At 41.0% G+C, this 16,150-nt stretch overlaps 1 protein-coding gene across 12 annotated transcripts in view; it reads right to left on the reverse strand.

Moving 5' to 3' along the window:
• LOC102789834 (serine/threonine-protein kinase BRSK2-like) overlaps nt 1-16,150 on the reverse strand; it is a 161,700-nt gene that overhangs the window by 68,303 nt on the left and 77,247 nt on the right. For all 12 annotated transcript variants that reach the window (XM_087842226.1, XM_087842252.1, XM_087842270.1 and 9 more), the window contains exon 2: nt 9,918-10,012. In XM_087842226.1, the coding sequence (XP_087698352.1) occupies nt 9,918-10,012 (95 nt within the window). The remainder of the gene's footprint in view (nt 1-9,917; nt 10,013-16,150) is intronic.

Here is a 16,150-nt window from a genome sequence, read left to right on the forward strand (position 1 = left end):
GTTTTGTGAGGTGCTTTTTTGATATTTAATGGATCGGATTACATTTTTTATTTCTCTCCGATATCCGATCCAGTAATTTACGTCAGTATCGGACCGATACCGATACGTGATATCGGATCGGTCCATCTCTACTACTGATTCATTAGGGCTCAGAGCTCCTGACTGATGCCAACTTCCTCCTCCAGTTGACGCCTCCACACCTGATAGATACTCTTAATGAATTATCACCACTGCTGCTTCCAAATCTCTATTTAACTGAAACATGATGCAGGGCTGAGGGGCACAAGTGGCAATAGATTGGAACATTTACTCGGTAATCAAACCGCCATCTGTTGCTATGATGTCTCGGTGATCTTGGAAGAGCGAAAAGCCCAGTCCACTCCAGTATCCAATCACAATCCCACAATCAAACCGCTAGTCCTGACGATGACTGTTTTGTGTGAACCAACAGAAGAGACAGAACAATGAAGCAGTTTATGAAGCAATGCAGATGTATAGAGTGGTGATACAAATACATCACAAATATATCTAATGTGAAGAAAAGGAAAAACAAAAGTAACAAGATAAAAGGGAAAGAATGCAGAAAAATGGAAAGGAAGCGGGAAAAGATCGGAATGGAGGAGGAAAGAAAAGAAGAGTAAAAAATAAAAAATAACAGAAGAAAAGCACTAAAGTCAGAGGAGATGTCTGCATCTCAGTGATCACCAGGGAGCGTCTCTGCTGCCAGAGCTGCTGGATAACTATCAGGCGGTGTGCCCAGTTGTTTCCCTGCAGACATCTTCGTGATAAGTGAGACGAAGCCAGCAGCCTTCACAGCCTCCTCACTGTGCAGCGGCATCAATCAGAATACATGAGCAACAATCATGCGGAGCGCGGGCTGGCTGATGTGACAGTGAGCGGATGAAGGTCAGTGGTTAATCACAGTTAAAGGGTAGACGCTGTCCTATGTGGAGGACTACAGTCAGAACAATTCCACGTATCTGCTGTCCGCTCCGTCGCTGCCGTGTCACTCGAGAGGTTCACTCATTCTGAATGATGACAGGCTAAAGGTCGCGCAGGTACAAAAGCACCATCCCAGTAAAGGAGCCTAATTTACCCAAAAATGTTTGGTCTTCGCTTCTTAAAATGAAATTTTTGTTTCAAATCTCTAAAAATAGCTTTTCTTACTTACCGACATAAGACAGACGGGAGAATCTGACAAACACATAAACTGTTATATGAATTTATGAGCATTTCTATCAATATTACCTAAAGATGACTTTGTTTTGTACCAGTTGCACAGCCAGCACCATCTCCAGGTCAGACAAACTTAGTTTCCTTGTTTCTTAACAACTAATATATTCGTTCAGGCTTAATCCCTTTAGTGTGTTTCAGTTGTGCAGAAGGCATCCTTTGGCAGAGCTGCATGACGTGCTTCCAATTCATAATTTTTCAATGAAATAAATGTATTTTAAATAAAACCATGATATTTTCTATATATAAAGATGCTATAAGTACTGTTTAATGCCCCACATCAACCAAGCGAAACCCAAAAGTTCAAGTGGGACACAAACCAGGGTCTCCTATCTGTTACACCTACTTATTCCACAGACACCACTCTAACCTTCATTCATGAACATTATGGGCTTATATCTTGACATCCACCATTAGGGCTGTTCGATATAACAATATGTATCGGATGACGATATAAAAACGTCTATCGTTGCATTTTACGCTATCATTTGTTTCGTGGTGTCGCAAAATAAACTGTTTACGGCAATATTTTTTCATGGTTTTGATGGTCACTGTAGTGGCTATATTAATTTCTTAAAGTTCTCTCTTTCTCTTATATTTAATATAACCACACTACAGACAAGCGCCTGTTTTCATGCGTTGTCGTTAGCAACAACGACGGTAACACCATCGCGTGTCCGCTTGTTTATTTTCCACATAAACCTTTCACAATAAAGCTCAAGATCCTGTTGAGACTTTTCAAAATAAACTGAATCATGTGAAAGAGCAGATTATTTACGGATGAGAAGCAAAAACAGCCGCCAGGTGCTAAAAAATAAACCTTAGACTCAAACGTTAGAACAGGCTTTTCCCCGCAGCACGCCGTGTAATAAATACTCACAAAGAAAACGGCGGCCGTTACAAATTATGTCTAAAAATGTATCATTTCATGCATCGGTTAAAACGCTCGACTCCAGCTACATGACGCCCAGCTGGAAACACTTCACGCAAGTCGAGCTGCCCGAGATTCACAGAATTTACAGAAAATGTAACATTTTTGTGATTTATATCGTTATCGGACGATAGATGTCTTATATCGGGATATGAGATTTTGGCACAGCCCTATCCACCATCACTATCCATAGTTCATCAAGGCAGTGACACAGAAAGACAAAAAGACACCTTGTGCATAATGGTGACATTCAGAAATGGCATAATATGTTGACTATGAATGAGATTATTTTCATTATTTGGGAGAGAACCAGTGGTTAGAGCTATAACAGCCAAATCCAAGTTATAAAACTAATTACATGATTGATAAGGAGTTGTGAAAAGTGCATTAGTTTGGCCGGGATCATATCATCTGAAATGTCAGACACTTATTTTCAGCTGTGAAGTTTTCAGTTCCCTTTGGAAATGTTGGGTTGGGCTTGAGCGGACTTTTAGGTGACATACGGGAAGAATAAGGTTCATGCCCTTACATAAAAAACAAACAAACAAACATCAAAACTGTTCAAGAAAGGCCCAGTTAGCCTACTCCCAGACTGAAGAAATAATAGTGAATAAAGTAAGAATAATTACAATCATCTTCTTCATATAAAACATACCCCAAAGCCCTCACACTTTCTTTTTCCCCCTTTTTTGTTTTCCTTTTAATGTCGGGGGGCATTTTGGTCCCAATGCAAAAGGTGAGCCACTGACTTTCAGACCCCACAAGTATGGTAAAACAAGCCTAACACACACACACGCAACAGCGGCTGTGTGCAGAATAAACACACTTTAAGACAGCATTGACACCATTAACACAACCAACCACACGTTGAGAAGATGAAATGAGTCCGGTCAGGCATGAGGAGGCCCAATTCAACCTCTGAAGAGGTTAGCCAACGATCCACTGCACTTCAGTGGAAAAAGAGATTTAATCCAACACACACACACACAATCACCCTCCCTGTCCACATGCTGTTTCTGTATTTTCACGCTTACAACACGAGTGCTCCCACAGGACAAGAGTCAGCAAATGAAGCAGAGACAGAAAAAGCACTTGGTAAAAATGTCTACATTGTACGCTACCATTGTTGATACCAGCTGGACCAGAGGATAGGCGATGGACTAAATGGATTAAACAGAATTAGCTGTAATGAACTGATTCAAATATCACCAAAACAACATCATTCTAAAGTGTCATTGCTACGTATTGTTGCAATGAATTGAACGACACATTCATGAAAGTTTCATTTTCAGGTGGTTCGATTATGTTTTTCCCCCCAAACACAATCGTTTCAGTGTAGCAAAGGCAATAGAGAAGTTGTTCAAAACAAATGAATCATATTTTATAAATTTGCAATGTCAATAAACTGTTTCTATTTCTAAAATCCTGGACCTTCACCCAGTCTTCCCCATGCTCCCAGAGACAACAGCATAATCTCATGGACAAACATGACAGCAACATCATGTGACTGTTAAATATGCAAACAGGTGGCAGTAATGCTAATGTGCCTTTACAACGTAGCAACATGTAATGACTATTTGTCTTCATTCAATTTATATACACTGTTAAAAAATACAAGAAACAAGTTTAATCAGCATCGGGTCAAATTAACTTCTGAGATACTGACATGTGATCTGGTCAGTTAAGGGAGTTGTTGATCCATCTTAGCTGCTTTGGTTTCCCATCATCTTTTCTGTTTTTTGAATGGTTTTGCGTTTGGCTAGGATCAGTGGTACCACTGCTAGCACGAGATCATACCTGGACCCTTCAGAGGTTGCACAGGTAGTCCAACGACTCCAAAATGCTGCAACGTGCCAAAGCCAGAAGGTGTCCTGTTGCCTTCCAGCACAGTCTCAAGAGCATGGAGATTTCAGGAGACACGCTGGACCTATAACCCATCAGCATGATCAGTATCTGCTCCTTTGTACAAGGAGGAACAGGATGAGTACTGCCAGAGCCCCACACCTCCAGCAGGCTACTGGTGTCAATGTCTTTGACCAAACAATCAGAAACAGACTTCCTGAAGGGTGGACTGAGAGCCCAACACTCTCTAGTGCAGTGTTTCCCAACCTTTTGGAGCCACGGCACATATTTCACATTACAAAAATCACACGACACCAAACAAAAATGTCCCGAAAAGCACATTGATCATTTTTCTCCACGCACCAGGTATAGCGGAATTGGCTGGTTTCTTTTGACCACTACTCATGGTAGGGCCCTCATCTGGATCAGAGTTTTCTCCAGGACCACGTCAGACGGACTACTTCCTCTTTTCAAATATTTATCTATTGCTATTCGTGCTGCATCATCTCACAGCATGACTATTATGTCATTTCTTCTTTGTCTTCTTCTGTTTTTCTGGCATTTAGCAACCCGTTGAATTAGAGCATTGTCTTCCACTAGAGGGCAGTTTTACTGCCCTCTAGTGGAAGACAATGTAATTGTTCTGCCTGTTACTCACGCTGGTTGCTTAGAGCAGCGGTCCCCAACCTTTTTTGCGCCACGGACTGGTTTATGCCCGACAATATTTTCATGGACCGGCCTTTAAGATGTCGCGGATAAATACAATAAAATAAAACTAGTACCGGTACCGAAAAAAAGAAGATTTATTCATAACACACGTGAAAAGACCCAGGACAACCAAGTAAACGATAAAAACGATAACAAAATAACGCTGAATAACGATAAAAACCCTGAAAACTATACATTTCACACCTGAGCCTCAACTCTCGCGGCCCGGTACCAAACGACTCACGGACCGGTACCGGTCCGAGGCCCGGGGGTTGGGGACCGCTGGCTTAGAGTACTAATCAGGTGGAACCAGATAATCTTCCACAGCGCACCTGAACACTTCTCACGGCACAAGTATGTGCCACGGTGGTTGGGAAACCCGTGGGTCCTGTGCTCACTGCCCAGCACTGTGGAGCCCGACTGACATTTTCCATAGAATACCAGAATTGGCAGGTACACCAGCGGCTCCCTGTGCTGTTCACAGATGAGAGCAAGTTCACCCTGAGCACATGTCACATGTGACAGGACGTTGTGCTGCCTTCTCAGTATGACCAGGTTGATGGTGGGTCAGTGATAGTCTGGGGAGGCACACACAGACATCTCCGGGCCACAGATCGAGATTACGTGGAATGTTCTTTTGGTTTTTAATCTTAAAGACTTGATTAGGTTTATGTCTCATCAGATTTTAATGTATAACTGATGATGTCAAAATTGAGTCTCCCAGTACCATTTAATACCAGCAATGAGGCAACAGTAAAGGTAGTAGGCCACAGCACACAGCTATACTGTCAAAGTCTGTGTGAGTGTGAGATTGGCATGCACTATTATTGTTTTAATTATCCTGTCCTGAGCCGTTTCTGTCCTCCATCTCTTAGTAACCTGTGCTTCCTGTACAACACGCTCCTTTAAAACCAGCGCGACGCCAGTGTAAAGCCAGGACAGACATGTGGGTGCTAGGCGGGACGATGGTGAGTCTTGTGTAAGGTGTTGATCTCCGAAGCATTGCTATAAATGTCAGGCTGCTCATCCCACCAGAACCGTGCATTGGTGGTAGATATACACACTATAGCATCTTTGCATGGAGTGCATGTTAGTTCACAACAAAGGCCACTAAGGACCATGAGGTAGATAGGGGAAAATGTTAATAATAATAAAAAAAAAAAAAAATCCACTGAAGTTAAAAAGAGGTGCTTTGCGACATTAAACTGCAGTGTGCCAAATAAAAAAGTCAAATATGTATTTTTCGGACCATAAGGTGCACGGGATTATTAGGCACATTAAGCAAAACAAAGCAGTCTGATAAATCAAACTTTATTCAACTCATTCTTTTTGCTTCCTCGACTTCTGTACCATTGATTCATTAATGCTGTATTCTATCGCAGCTGTTCTATTCCCGTGTTGTTGCAGTATATTAATGACTAACCTCGTATTGTGGATGGATTATCTCAGTTGTTCTCCTGACTGAAGTTTGGTCCGTTTACAGCATCCTGCCATGCGATTGCATTTGTCCCTGACCATCGGGAACCTTCACGTTAACTTTTATCGAGTGGAAAAGTGTTAGCGTTCATCCTGCAGCTTCACTGTGTTTATGCTATGCTAACATAGCTGTGTCGCTAGCCACCACGTAGCACATCATTATATACCAGCTAGCTCAACTTCAGTTACCTTACAAACGTCACTGCTATTTAGTTTTCTGTCTTCATTTATGTTGGAAGTGATAGCAGAGCTGTACGTTTGAATTTTTTCAGAAATCTCTCAGTCAGAACATGCTATATCATGTTTAGGTAACTAGCAAAACTAGCGAGCTAACTTCCGCTAGCTTCCTGCTAACTTCTAACTCCGTTAAATGTAATAAATTCTGTTTTCATGGATGCCTGGATGTTAAACTTCATAGTTAAACCTGGTAAAGCAGCAACGCTGATCATTTTATTAAAGATGAAAGAATTTAGACCGTTTTTAACTCTCAGTGATGCTGCAGTGTTCGTTTGACTTTGGGACCTGAAACGGAGGGAGTTTAGGACCCAGATAACTCCCAGATTTAAGAGCACCTTAGTCCAACAAATACGGCAATAACGACGGCTGCTTGCATGTTCTACAAAAAAAATGTGCTTTGTTGTGTATCTGACGGACAAACACCAAACCAGTTCCACATCACTGAAGTGGCAGCATTTTTACAAACCAATTCTGGTTCATGTTTCACTCAACAAACAGCCATGTGCGTATGAAAACAAAGGCACTGCGCATGCGCGTTATACCCATATTCTATCGTGATATTTCATTTTCTTATCGTTGCCTAACATTGTACCGGTATTACCGTACAGCCCTATTACAAATGTCTATTTAGTTTCTGTTTTTATTTAACTTATTTTCTTGCTTTTAAAACATAAAAATATTATTATATTTTCAATAATTAAATTTGCACAGTTTTCCTGAGAGAATGCAGGCTCTCATTCTAGATTACGTTGGGTGAAAAGTATGGACTCTGCACAGACTACCAGTCCAGCACAGGACCACCACAAAAACAGACGACCATGTCACATCTATGGTCAATTTATATAATCCAAACTTGTTGGGGTGCAGTAGGTACGGATATGGCAGCTAGTCAAAACCCCTTAGGACCAGAACCGACCTTCTAAAAGCACGACAATGAAAATGCGCAGTAATTTAGCAGTATACTTCTAGAGCTTGACAAATTATTATTACCAAATTACTAAACATGGAATAACTTTAATGTGTGATTTTAAAAGGTTTCTTAATCATGAACCCTGTCAGGATGATCTTTAAACTAACAAAAAGGGATTTTTTTTTTTTTAATTAAATTGGCCTATGTGTGACCCAAGCACAGTTTAACACTCCTGCATTTCACATGCACAGGATTATTCAGGATGAGCTCATTAGTTAGTGACTGACATGTCACTGGCCAATAAGCACGCATTTTCACAGTCAGATCCAACATCCAAACACAAAGATGACAGTGATGGAAGGGTTCATCTTCAAAATGATATTTCAGAAACCAGCAGCAACATCCATCTTATATACTGTGTATGGCACACACTTCAGGGGGATGACCGGTTTATTAAAAATGTGATTAACAGTTTGGCTGCTAAATTCTTATTTATTAGATAGTTTTGCTAAATTTTTAGCATTATTATGCTTATTGTAATCCTTTCATCATTTATTCATCCACTGCTTATCCAACTTCCCTGGACCCAATCCCAGCTGGGTGAGCAAACAAATTCCCATCCACATCCAAATCTGATTTACAATCACGAACCTAACCTAAGATCCAAGTCTTTGGACTTTGGGATGAAACCTTTGGAAGAACAGGAAGAACATGAGCTCAAACAGAAAGGCCAGCCACAAAGTTTCAACTGGAAGCCATTTTTTTTTCTGGGAGGCGACAGTGCTAACCGTTGTACCACCACGCCATCACTTGATTGGCTAGTTAATTAGTCTCTGAAAGGTTGAAAGTGGAGCACCTGGAGGAGACCAGTGCAAGGAACTACAACAGGGACTACTCGGTCCCCGAGCTATTCAGCTGCTTATCAAACATTTTGTACTCACCAAGCATATAAAGTTAACTATTTGTCGGCCTGTGTAGTAGTATGGCACCATCACTGTCCTCTAGAGTCAGATGACTTTCACTAGTCCAGATGCTGACTAACAGACACCATCCCCGCAAGGGAAGCAGGTTGAGTCCTGTATAATTCACACAGCCTTAAAATACACCGCTATCTCTGTAGAACTACTGCTGCCAGTAACCTCGCCCTTTTCTCTCATATTGGTGTGTTTAGTAAAGCCAGTGGAAATTCTTTCAACTTTATCAGTCATGGATAAAAATCTGAGATGACAAAAAGAAAACAAAATGTATTTATATGGAAATGATTTGGGTGATCCGGCGTCTAACGACGAACAAGGGAAATGTAAATGTGTCTTGTACGGTGAACAAAAGAGACGTTCGTGTGCAAAACCTCGACAGAATAAATCCAATGCTTCGCTAAGTTTGGAGCAAAGGAAAGGAGAGACACAAAAAAAAGGGAACCTGCAGCACATCTGAAAATGTCAAACAAAATGGGACGAGATGGGGTCTCTTCAAAATGCCAACGGAAGCAGGAGGAGCGGCGCCTCGGTGATGCTTTCAACATGCACCTCCTTCAAATCCCATCTGGGTTTGGTACTATATTTTTAGGTGGCTGGTTAAATTTTGTTGTGTGAGAATGCAACGGTTACAATTTGAGCCAATAGCTGCCTGTTGCCATGACAACAGGGCCTCGGCTTCTTCTGAAATAAAGCCGAGGCGCGAAAGATTAGAGAAAGCTACAGGGGCAACCCCCAGACAGACAGAGGAGGGAATGGCTGGCAGTGAACATGTCAGCATTAAAACATGTTAAAAACACAACAGCCTTAATAAACACAGAGTAGTTTGGACCTGGAAGCAGGGTTCATCACATCATCTCGGTATAAAGAGTAATAATCATAAATATAGAAGAAATGTCAGCAGGAAAGAGATTGCTGAAAGTACCGAGAGGGACACGATGTGACAAACACAAAACAAAAACAACAAGACTGACGAGGGAAAAAAGGCCCAATGCTTTTTTTCTCCTATCGGCTGGGACTGCAAATAAAACTCCACGACATGACCGCACAGTTTTTAATAAGTGACCACACACAAGCATAAATGTGGGCAACGACGTCTGACAATTACATAGGTGCAAAACCTCCCCACAGAAGTAAAGTACCAAATTCGCCTTCATTGTACAGAGAGGCGACGGAGAAAGTACACGAGAAACTGAGGTTTTTATATTTGAAATGTAGAGAGAAATGCACTGTACCTGCATTGTGTTCTGGTCTATTTCCTGCTCCTGTGGGTGTCTAAAGTGAATATTTGCCAATAGCAGCTTTGCAAAAAAGTAGTTATAGAAATCTAAGGACTTGAACATTTTCATGTTGTAAGAATTACCACAAAAAATCTGGAAAACATGCAATGCTAAATAGTATTCACATAGAAAAAAGAACAGTGCATCAAACTCCTAACTCCTGTACATGGGACAATGCACTCATGACAGACAAGACACGGCCAATGATTTTGCTTTTCTCTCCAAATCCCACTGACATGACCGGGAACCAGGTGATGAATTAGAACCCCAACTAAACCACATGAGCCGGGGATGACTGCATACACAGAGGGTAAAATTGGTCTTACCTTCATAAGAACTGACTCACTGAGCTTTTCTCTGTTGACAATCTTTATGGCAACTTTCTGGTTTGTGACACAGTGGACACCCAGCTTCACCAGACCTGAAACACAAAAATGTAAATAAATTTCACATCAGTCGTCATTTCTTCATATTCTGAGTCACACTCGGAAACTCATAACAAAAACATTTGTTATGAGTTTGCATAAACTCATAACAAAAACAGAGGACGAAGTCTAACCATAGCTGACCATCATAGAAAGAAAACCCCGAACAATGAAGACGATGAGTGAGCTAGCACTTGATGGCAGTAAGATGGAAGAACTCCCTTTGAAGCAGGAACAGACCTGCATCAGGAAGGGCTTTCTATGAACTGCTGTGGGTGGGCATAAGGTTGCTTTAAGTCCTACATAAAGTTTTGTTAGACAATGTAGTCTGTAACTTTCTGAAGCAGATGTACTCGAGGTGCCCTTTCCTAAGTTTAGTTCTCAAAGTCTTACCTTATTTTATCTGTTTTTGAAGAAACGAGTCACAAAGAATATAAAACAAATAATTTGTTTTGATGTATTTCAGAAAAAAGATGAAAGAAAACCACAAATCCTGATACAGGATTTTTTTTATAGTTTAAAAGGAACGATTTATAATACTACACACCGATCCCAAACCACACAACTGCATATTAACGTTACATATAAATATATACATTTAAAAAAATAATGCATAGAATCAGACATATCTGTTTATTTCACCAGAGTATCCGATCGTTCAGTCTGACGTCACTAGCCGTGTCTGGTCCTAAACTCCGCTGCAGCTCCATATATCAAACGATCACTATGGCATTACTGAGAGTTGAAAAACTGTCTAAAGTCTTTCATCTTTAATAAACTGATCAGTGTTCTGCTCTACCAGGTGTAACAATTGAGTTTAACATCCAGGCATCCATGAAAACAGAATTTATGACATTTAACGGAGTTAGAAGTGAGCAGGAAGTTAGCTCGCTAGCTTCTATCTAAATACAATATAGCATGTCCTGACTGCGGGGTTTTGGAAACAAATTAAAACATATAGCTCTGTTATCACTTCCAACATAAATGAAGACAGAAAACTAAACAGCAGTGACGTTTGTAGGGTTACTGAAGTTTGGCTAGCTGGTATATAGTGATGTGCTACGTGACCGCTAGCGACACAGCTATGTTAGCATAGCATAAACAAGCTAACTTTTTTCCCAATCGATAAAAGTTAACGTGAGTGTTCTCGGTGGTCAGGAACAAATGTAATCGCATGGCAGGATGCTGTAAAAGGACCAAACTTCAGCCAGGAGAACAACTGATCCACAATACGAGGTTAGTCATTCATATACTGCTGCATGGGCTGGGCTGTAGTTACATCCTAAGGTTTTAGAAACTGAGCTTAAATAAATGATTAGCGGTAATAAAAGCCGAGGGAGGTCAACAGTGATCACTGACTGTTTTAGGAGCTTTTTGAGATTAAATAGAAGAAAATACAAAACATTAAACATGTTAACAACACAAAAGCCATATTAAATGCAGACTACTTTAGGCCCGGAAGTAGGATTCGTCACGTCATCACTTAATAATCGGATAGGAACAAATAAGCCCACTTCAGAATCATAATCAATTTCTTCAATATTTTGAGTTTTAGGATTTTCATTCATGTTCTTGTTCTAGTTCTGTAGTTCTGCTGGTACTGCTGGTTCTTTATTGCAGCACTGGTTCTGTTGCCTAACACAACGGTTCCCAACCCCTGGGCCACGGTCCGGTAGTGGTCTGTGAGTCGTTTGAGGCTCGGGTGTGACATTTATGGTTTTCAGGGTTTTTATCGTTAACTTGGTTTCCCTGGGTCTTTTCCTGTGTTGTAGTCGTGCATCTTATTTTGAAAGAAATATTTGCGCGTTACCATAGCGACCAGAGCGCATTAACGGGCAGAGAGGAGGACGTTACTCTCAATGTTGTTGGCGCATTTCAGGAGGACGCTGCTAATAAAGTTACACAGTTAATTCACGTTTATTATTATATTTTTAAATTACCACAGTTTTTGTATTGGTCGTATCATTTTATTTTGTTGTATTTATCGGCGACACCTTAAAGGACGGTCTGTGAAAATATTGTGTAATAATAATAATGGATTGCATTTATATAGCGCTTTTCTAGGCGCCCAAAGCGCTTTACAATTCCACTATTCAGGAATATCTCTTTTATCCAAACAACAACTACTGCAACTGGTTACACATTGAAAGAAATATATGATAATTAAAAAAACACTAAGACCCAGTAGCAGACTAAGTTAATGATTCTAGTTTGCACATGTATAGCTGGCTTTACTACAAGCCGATATAAACTCAGCTTTGTTAACCACATGGATAAAAATGTCACCGGCTTACATCTCCCAGGTTTCTTTATCACTGTGTACTTCTGAGAGCTGCCCTGATGTTATTCCACCATTCCAACAGAAATGTCAACACATACTACCTTTATCTTATTACAGTCACAATGACTCCATTCATCTTTATCAAAGCTCTGACACCAGGGGACTATATTTTACTTTGTGCTGAAGGTCTTCAGACGGCAGTGGAAATGCCACTGTGCATATGCACCTCTTCATTACGTGGCGCTGCATATATATTTCACAGGAGATGAGTGTGTCACTATTTGAAAGGTGATTTCCCTGCGGTGGTTCACAAGGAAGCGAGCGGAGCCGCGAGCAGCGGGGGTCTCTGGGCCAATATGGCAGCCTGGGGGCTCTTTTATGTCACCAGTTAGAACTGAAATGGCTTCCTGCGTGACATTCGCCGAGTCTTATTGATCTTGCTGTCAGAGAGGCTCGAGGACGGCTACAACTGCTTGCCATAATTCAGGACTAAGAAAGCCCTATAAAGGTTGCTCTGTATGAACACATTCAACCCAACAAGTTATGATAGGTGCTGTAGAGGAGAGTACTCTGTGAGAGCTGAGCAGAAAATAGCAAACTAGGAAGCAGAGACTCTGCACCTACAGCTTAAATGTCTTGAATCAGCTATTGTGTGCTTTCAGAGAATTATAATTTTTATTTTTAATCTGAGCATCAAGCAATTATTGTTCCACTTGCACAGCATCATAAAGGGCTCATGACTGGCGCTGAACATCAGAGGAAATAACCACCAACTTTGGTCTTTTTGGTAGGGCTGTGCGATATGACCAAAATCTCATATTTCGATATACGACATTTATTGTCCCGAAAACGATATAAATCACAAAAATGTTACATTTTCTGTAAATTCTGTGAATCTCAGCCAACTCGACTCAAAGTGTTTCCAGCTGGGCGTCGTGTACCTGGAGTCGAGTGTTTTGACCGATGCATGAAACTGTACATTTTTAGGCACAAGTTGTAACGGCCGCCATTGTCTTTGTGAGTATTTATTACACGCCGTGCGTCGGGGAAAAGTCTGTTCTAACATTTGGAGCGCCTGACGGCTCTTTTTTTGCTTCTCACCCGTAAACTCTCTGCACACTCTTTCACGTGATTCTTGCGTCTGTGGTAGAAGAGGTTTGCAGTGTTTGGGGGCCGGTGGGGACCGGTTTCCTGCATATTTTGCATAGTACAGTTTTCTGGTCTGTGTCAGACTTTTCAGAACCAAATCATGTCCATGCTACAGAGGTAGCTCCTCATTTAGAAATAAGGTCCTCCATTTGTTTTGACTGGTCTTTGTGTTTGTCATCATTTCAGTTTATTTTGAAAAATCTCAACAGGATCTTCAGCTTTATTGTGAAAGGTTTATGTGGAAAATAAACAAGCGGACGGCGGAGCTGTCACTACCCGATCCGTACCGGAAACCCGATCGGTACCACGCATCTGCAAATCTTACGACTGTCTTCGCCAACATTGCGACAGTTATGTATTTGAATGACACGGTTAGCGCCCAGTTAGCTCCTAGCATTTCTCAACAGCTCTGCCTCCTTTTCGACTGTCCGGGACATTTAAACAATGGATAGAGGAATGGATGGATAGTGATAGTGGACATCATCATCACTATTCTAATCAATCCTCTCCACACAGACAAGCATAAACACACTCGACTATCACTAAATCAAATTTAACACGCGTTTGTAATGACGCTAGTTCAGTTTACAACAGGGCTCATTTGCTCGGTCAGCAGGTGGCAGTATCCTCGTACACTGGGGAGTAAACTGCCATTAAACGAATAGAAGAAGAAGAAAACGTCTGCACATGCGCGGTACGGATTGGGAGTCCTGATCCGTAACTATCTTTTTATTTTTTGTTTTTGTCTACATTATACTGAAAACTTTCATTATTGCAAAGCATTTTAAGAGATACTTATTATTCTTAACATCTTAACAGATACTCTGACCCGTAACCATCGTAAAATGCTTTGAGCGGCAGTAGTGGCCTTTTGCACATGCGTGGTACCGATCGGGTTTCCGGTACAGATCGGGTAGTGACAGGTCCCACACGCTGATATTACCGTCGTTGTTGCTAACGGCAACACGTAAAAAGAGTCGCTTGTCCGTCCATAGTGTGGTTATTTTAAATATAAGAGAAAAAGAGAACTTTAAAAAAATGAATATAGCCGCTACACTGACCATCAAAACCCTGAAAAAATAAACAGTTTATTTTGCGACACCATGAAACAAACGATAGCGTGATATGAAACGATAGACGTTTTTATATCGTCATCTGATATATATCGTTATATCAAACAGCCCTACTTTTTGGTACAGTGATAACAAAGAGAAACATCCAAAGTAAAAGTCAGGAGAAACTCCCATCAAATAGTTCTAAAAAATTAATAAAGATGAAGAAACCAAACAAACACGAAAACTCCACCAGGTAAAACAAGCAAGTCACAGGTTTAGCATAACTATGCGCTGTAGTAGTAGTAACCAGTGACAACTGGCGATGACCAAGCAGAAATCATAACTACGACTCTTTGCAGTCTGTGGAAAATCACACCTTTACTGCTTTTGTAGAGGTTAAGTAGCACCCAGGTGCTGCGAATCAATTACACTTGATTACCTGATCATCCGCCAATATGACCACTGAGTTCTAGAAGTTAGTTGGTTTGGAGCATTCACCACAACCAGTACAGTGAATGCCCCATGAACTTCACCTTAAGGTCAGACTGTGCAATGGTCAGACAAATGTTAAAAAAGCCAAGACCTACATGTCAAACTCTAACATTCATAACTAACCTCCAGGCTTTGTTATCATACAATTAGAAAAGGACTGAGTAAGCATGGCTGGTTTAAGGTAGATATCTTCTTTTTCTCTAAAATGATGTGTGCGATTTCAGGTCTGCCAAGCTACATCTGAATAAACCATAAAACGTCTTTTGGACAGACAAGACCACAATGATGTCTGGTCATAACATACAGCATTATGGCGGCTTGTTTTTCCACTGCATGTCCAGGGCACATTGAGGTAACCGAGTCAACCTTCAACTCCTTTTTATCCCAAAGCAGAGTGACATGCATGCATCTGTTCAACAGCTAAAGCTTGGCTCATTGGGCCATGTAACAGGACACTGTTCCCAAGCACACCAGAAAATCTACAACAGAATGGCTGAAAAACAAAAGAATCAAGGTGGTACAACTGCCCGCTAAAAGTCCAGACCTCAACCCAACTGAAATGCTGTGGAGGGATATTCGGAGAGCTGTGCATACATGAATGCCCACAGTCCTAAATGAACTCAAACAATGACACAACAAAGAGTGGGCTAAAATGATGTGATATAGAAAATCATTACATCAAGCTATTGTAGCTAAATGTGATTGTAAAAGCTACTGAATCACAGAGTGTATTCCATTTTTTATGTTTTCTGACATGGAGCACCTCAGAATTGAAGATGTACTTTTGTTTTGCCTTGACTGTACAGAGCAAACCATCTCCTGCATTGTAAAGTTCAGCACAGCAGCGCTATAAGAGAATGTCCGAATTTCTCGTTAAAATGACGTTAACGCCATAACCGCATTAACGCAGAAAATCTCAGTTAACGAGTTACTGTGAATCGTCCCGAGCATGAGGCGGTTAACGCCATGGGCGGCGGGCGGCCACCGTTTTGCTTATTGCATTTAAATATGACTTCAGGTGCCCGGTTAAGTCACGTTGGATAAATCGACATTAGCTTACAGCTTTTTATCTTTATTTTGAATTTCCCCCGTCCATTATAGTCCAACAACAAACATGGAAGTTTTAAAAATTACTGGCTTATATTACTTTTAACTCA

The sequence above is a fragment of the Neolamprologus brichardi genome, chromosome 1, assembly GCF_056152115.1.
Source record: "Neolamprologus brichardi isolate AB-2024 chromosome 1, ASM5615211v1, whole genome shotgun sequence".
In the NCBI taxonomy this organism is placed as follows: domain Eukaryota; kingdom Metazoa; phylum Chordata; class Actinopteri; order Cichliformes; family Cichlidae; genus Neolamprologus; species Neolamprologus brichardi.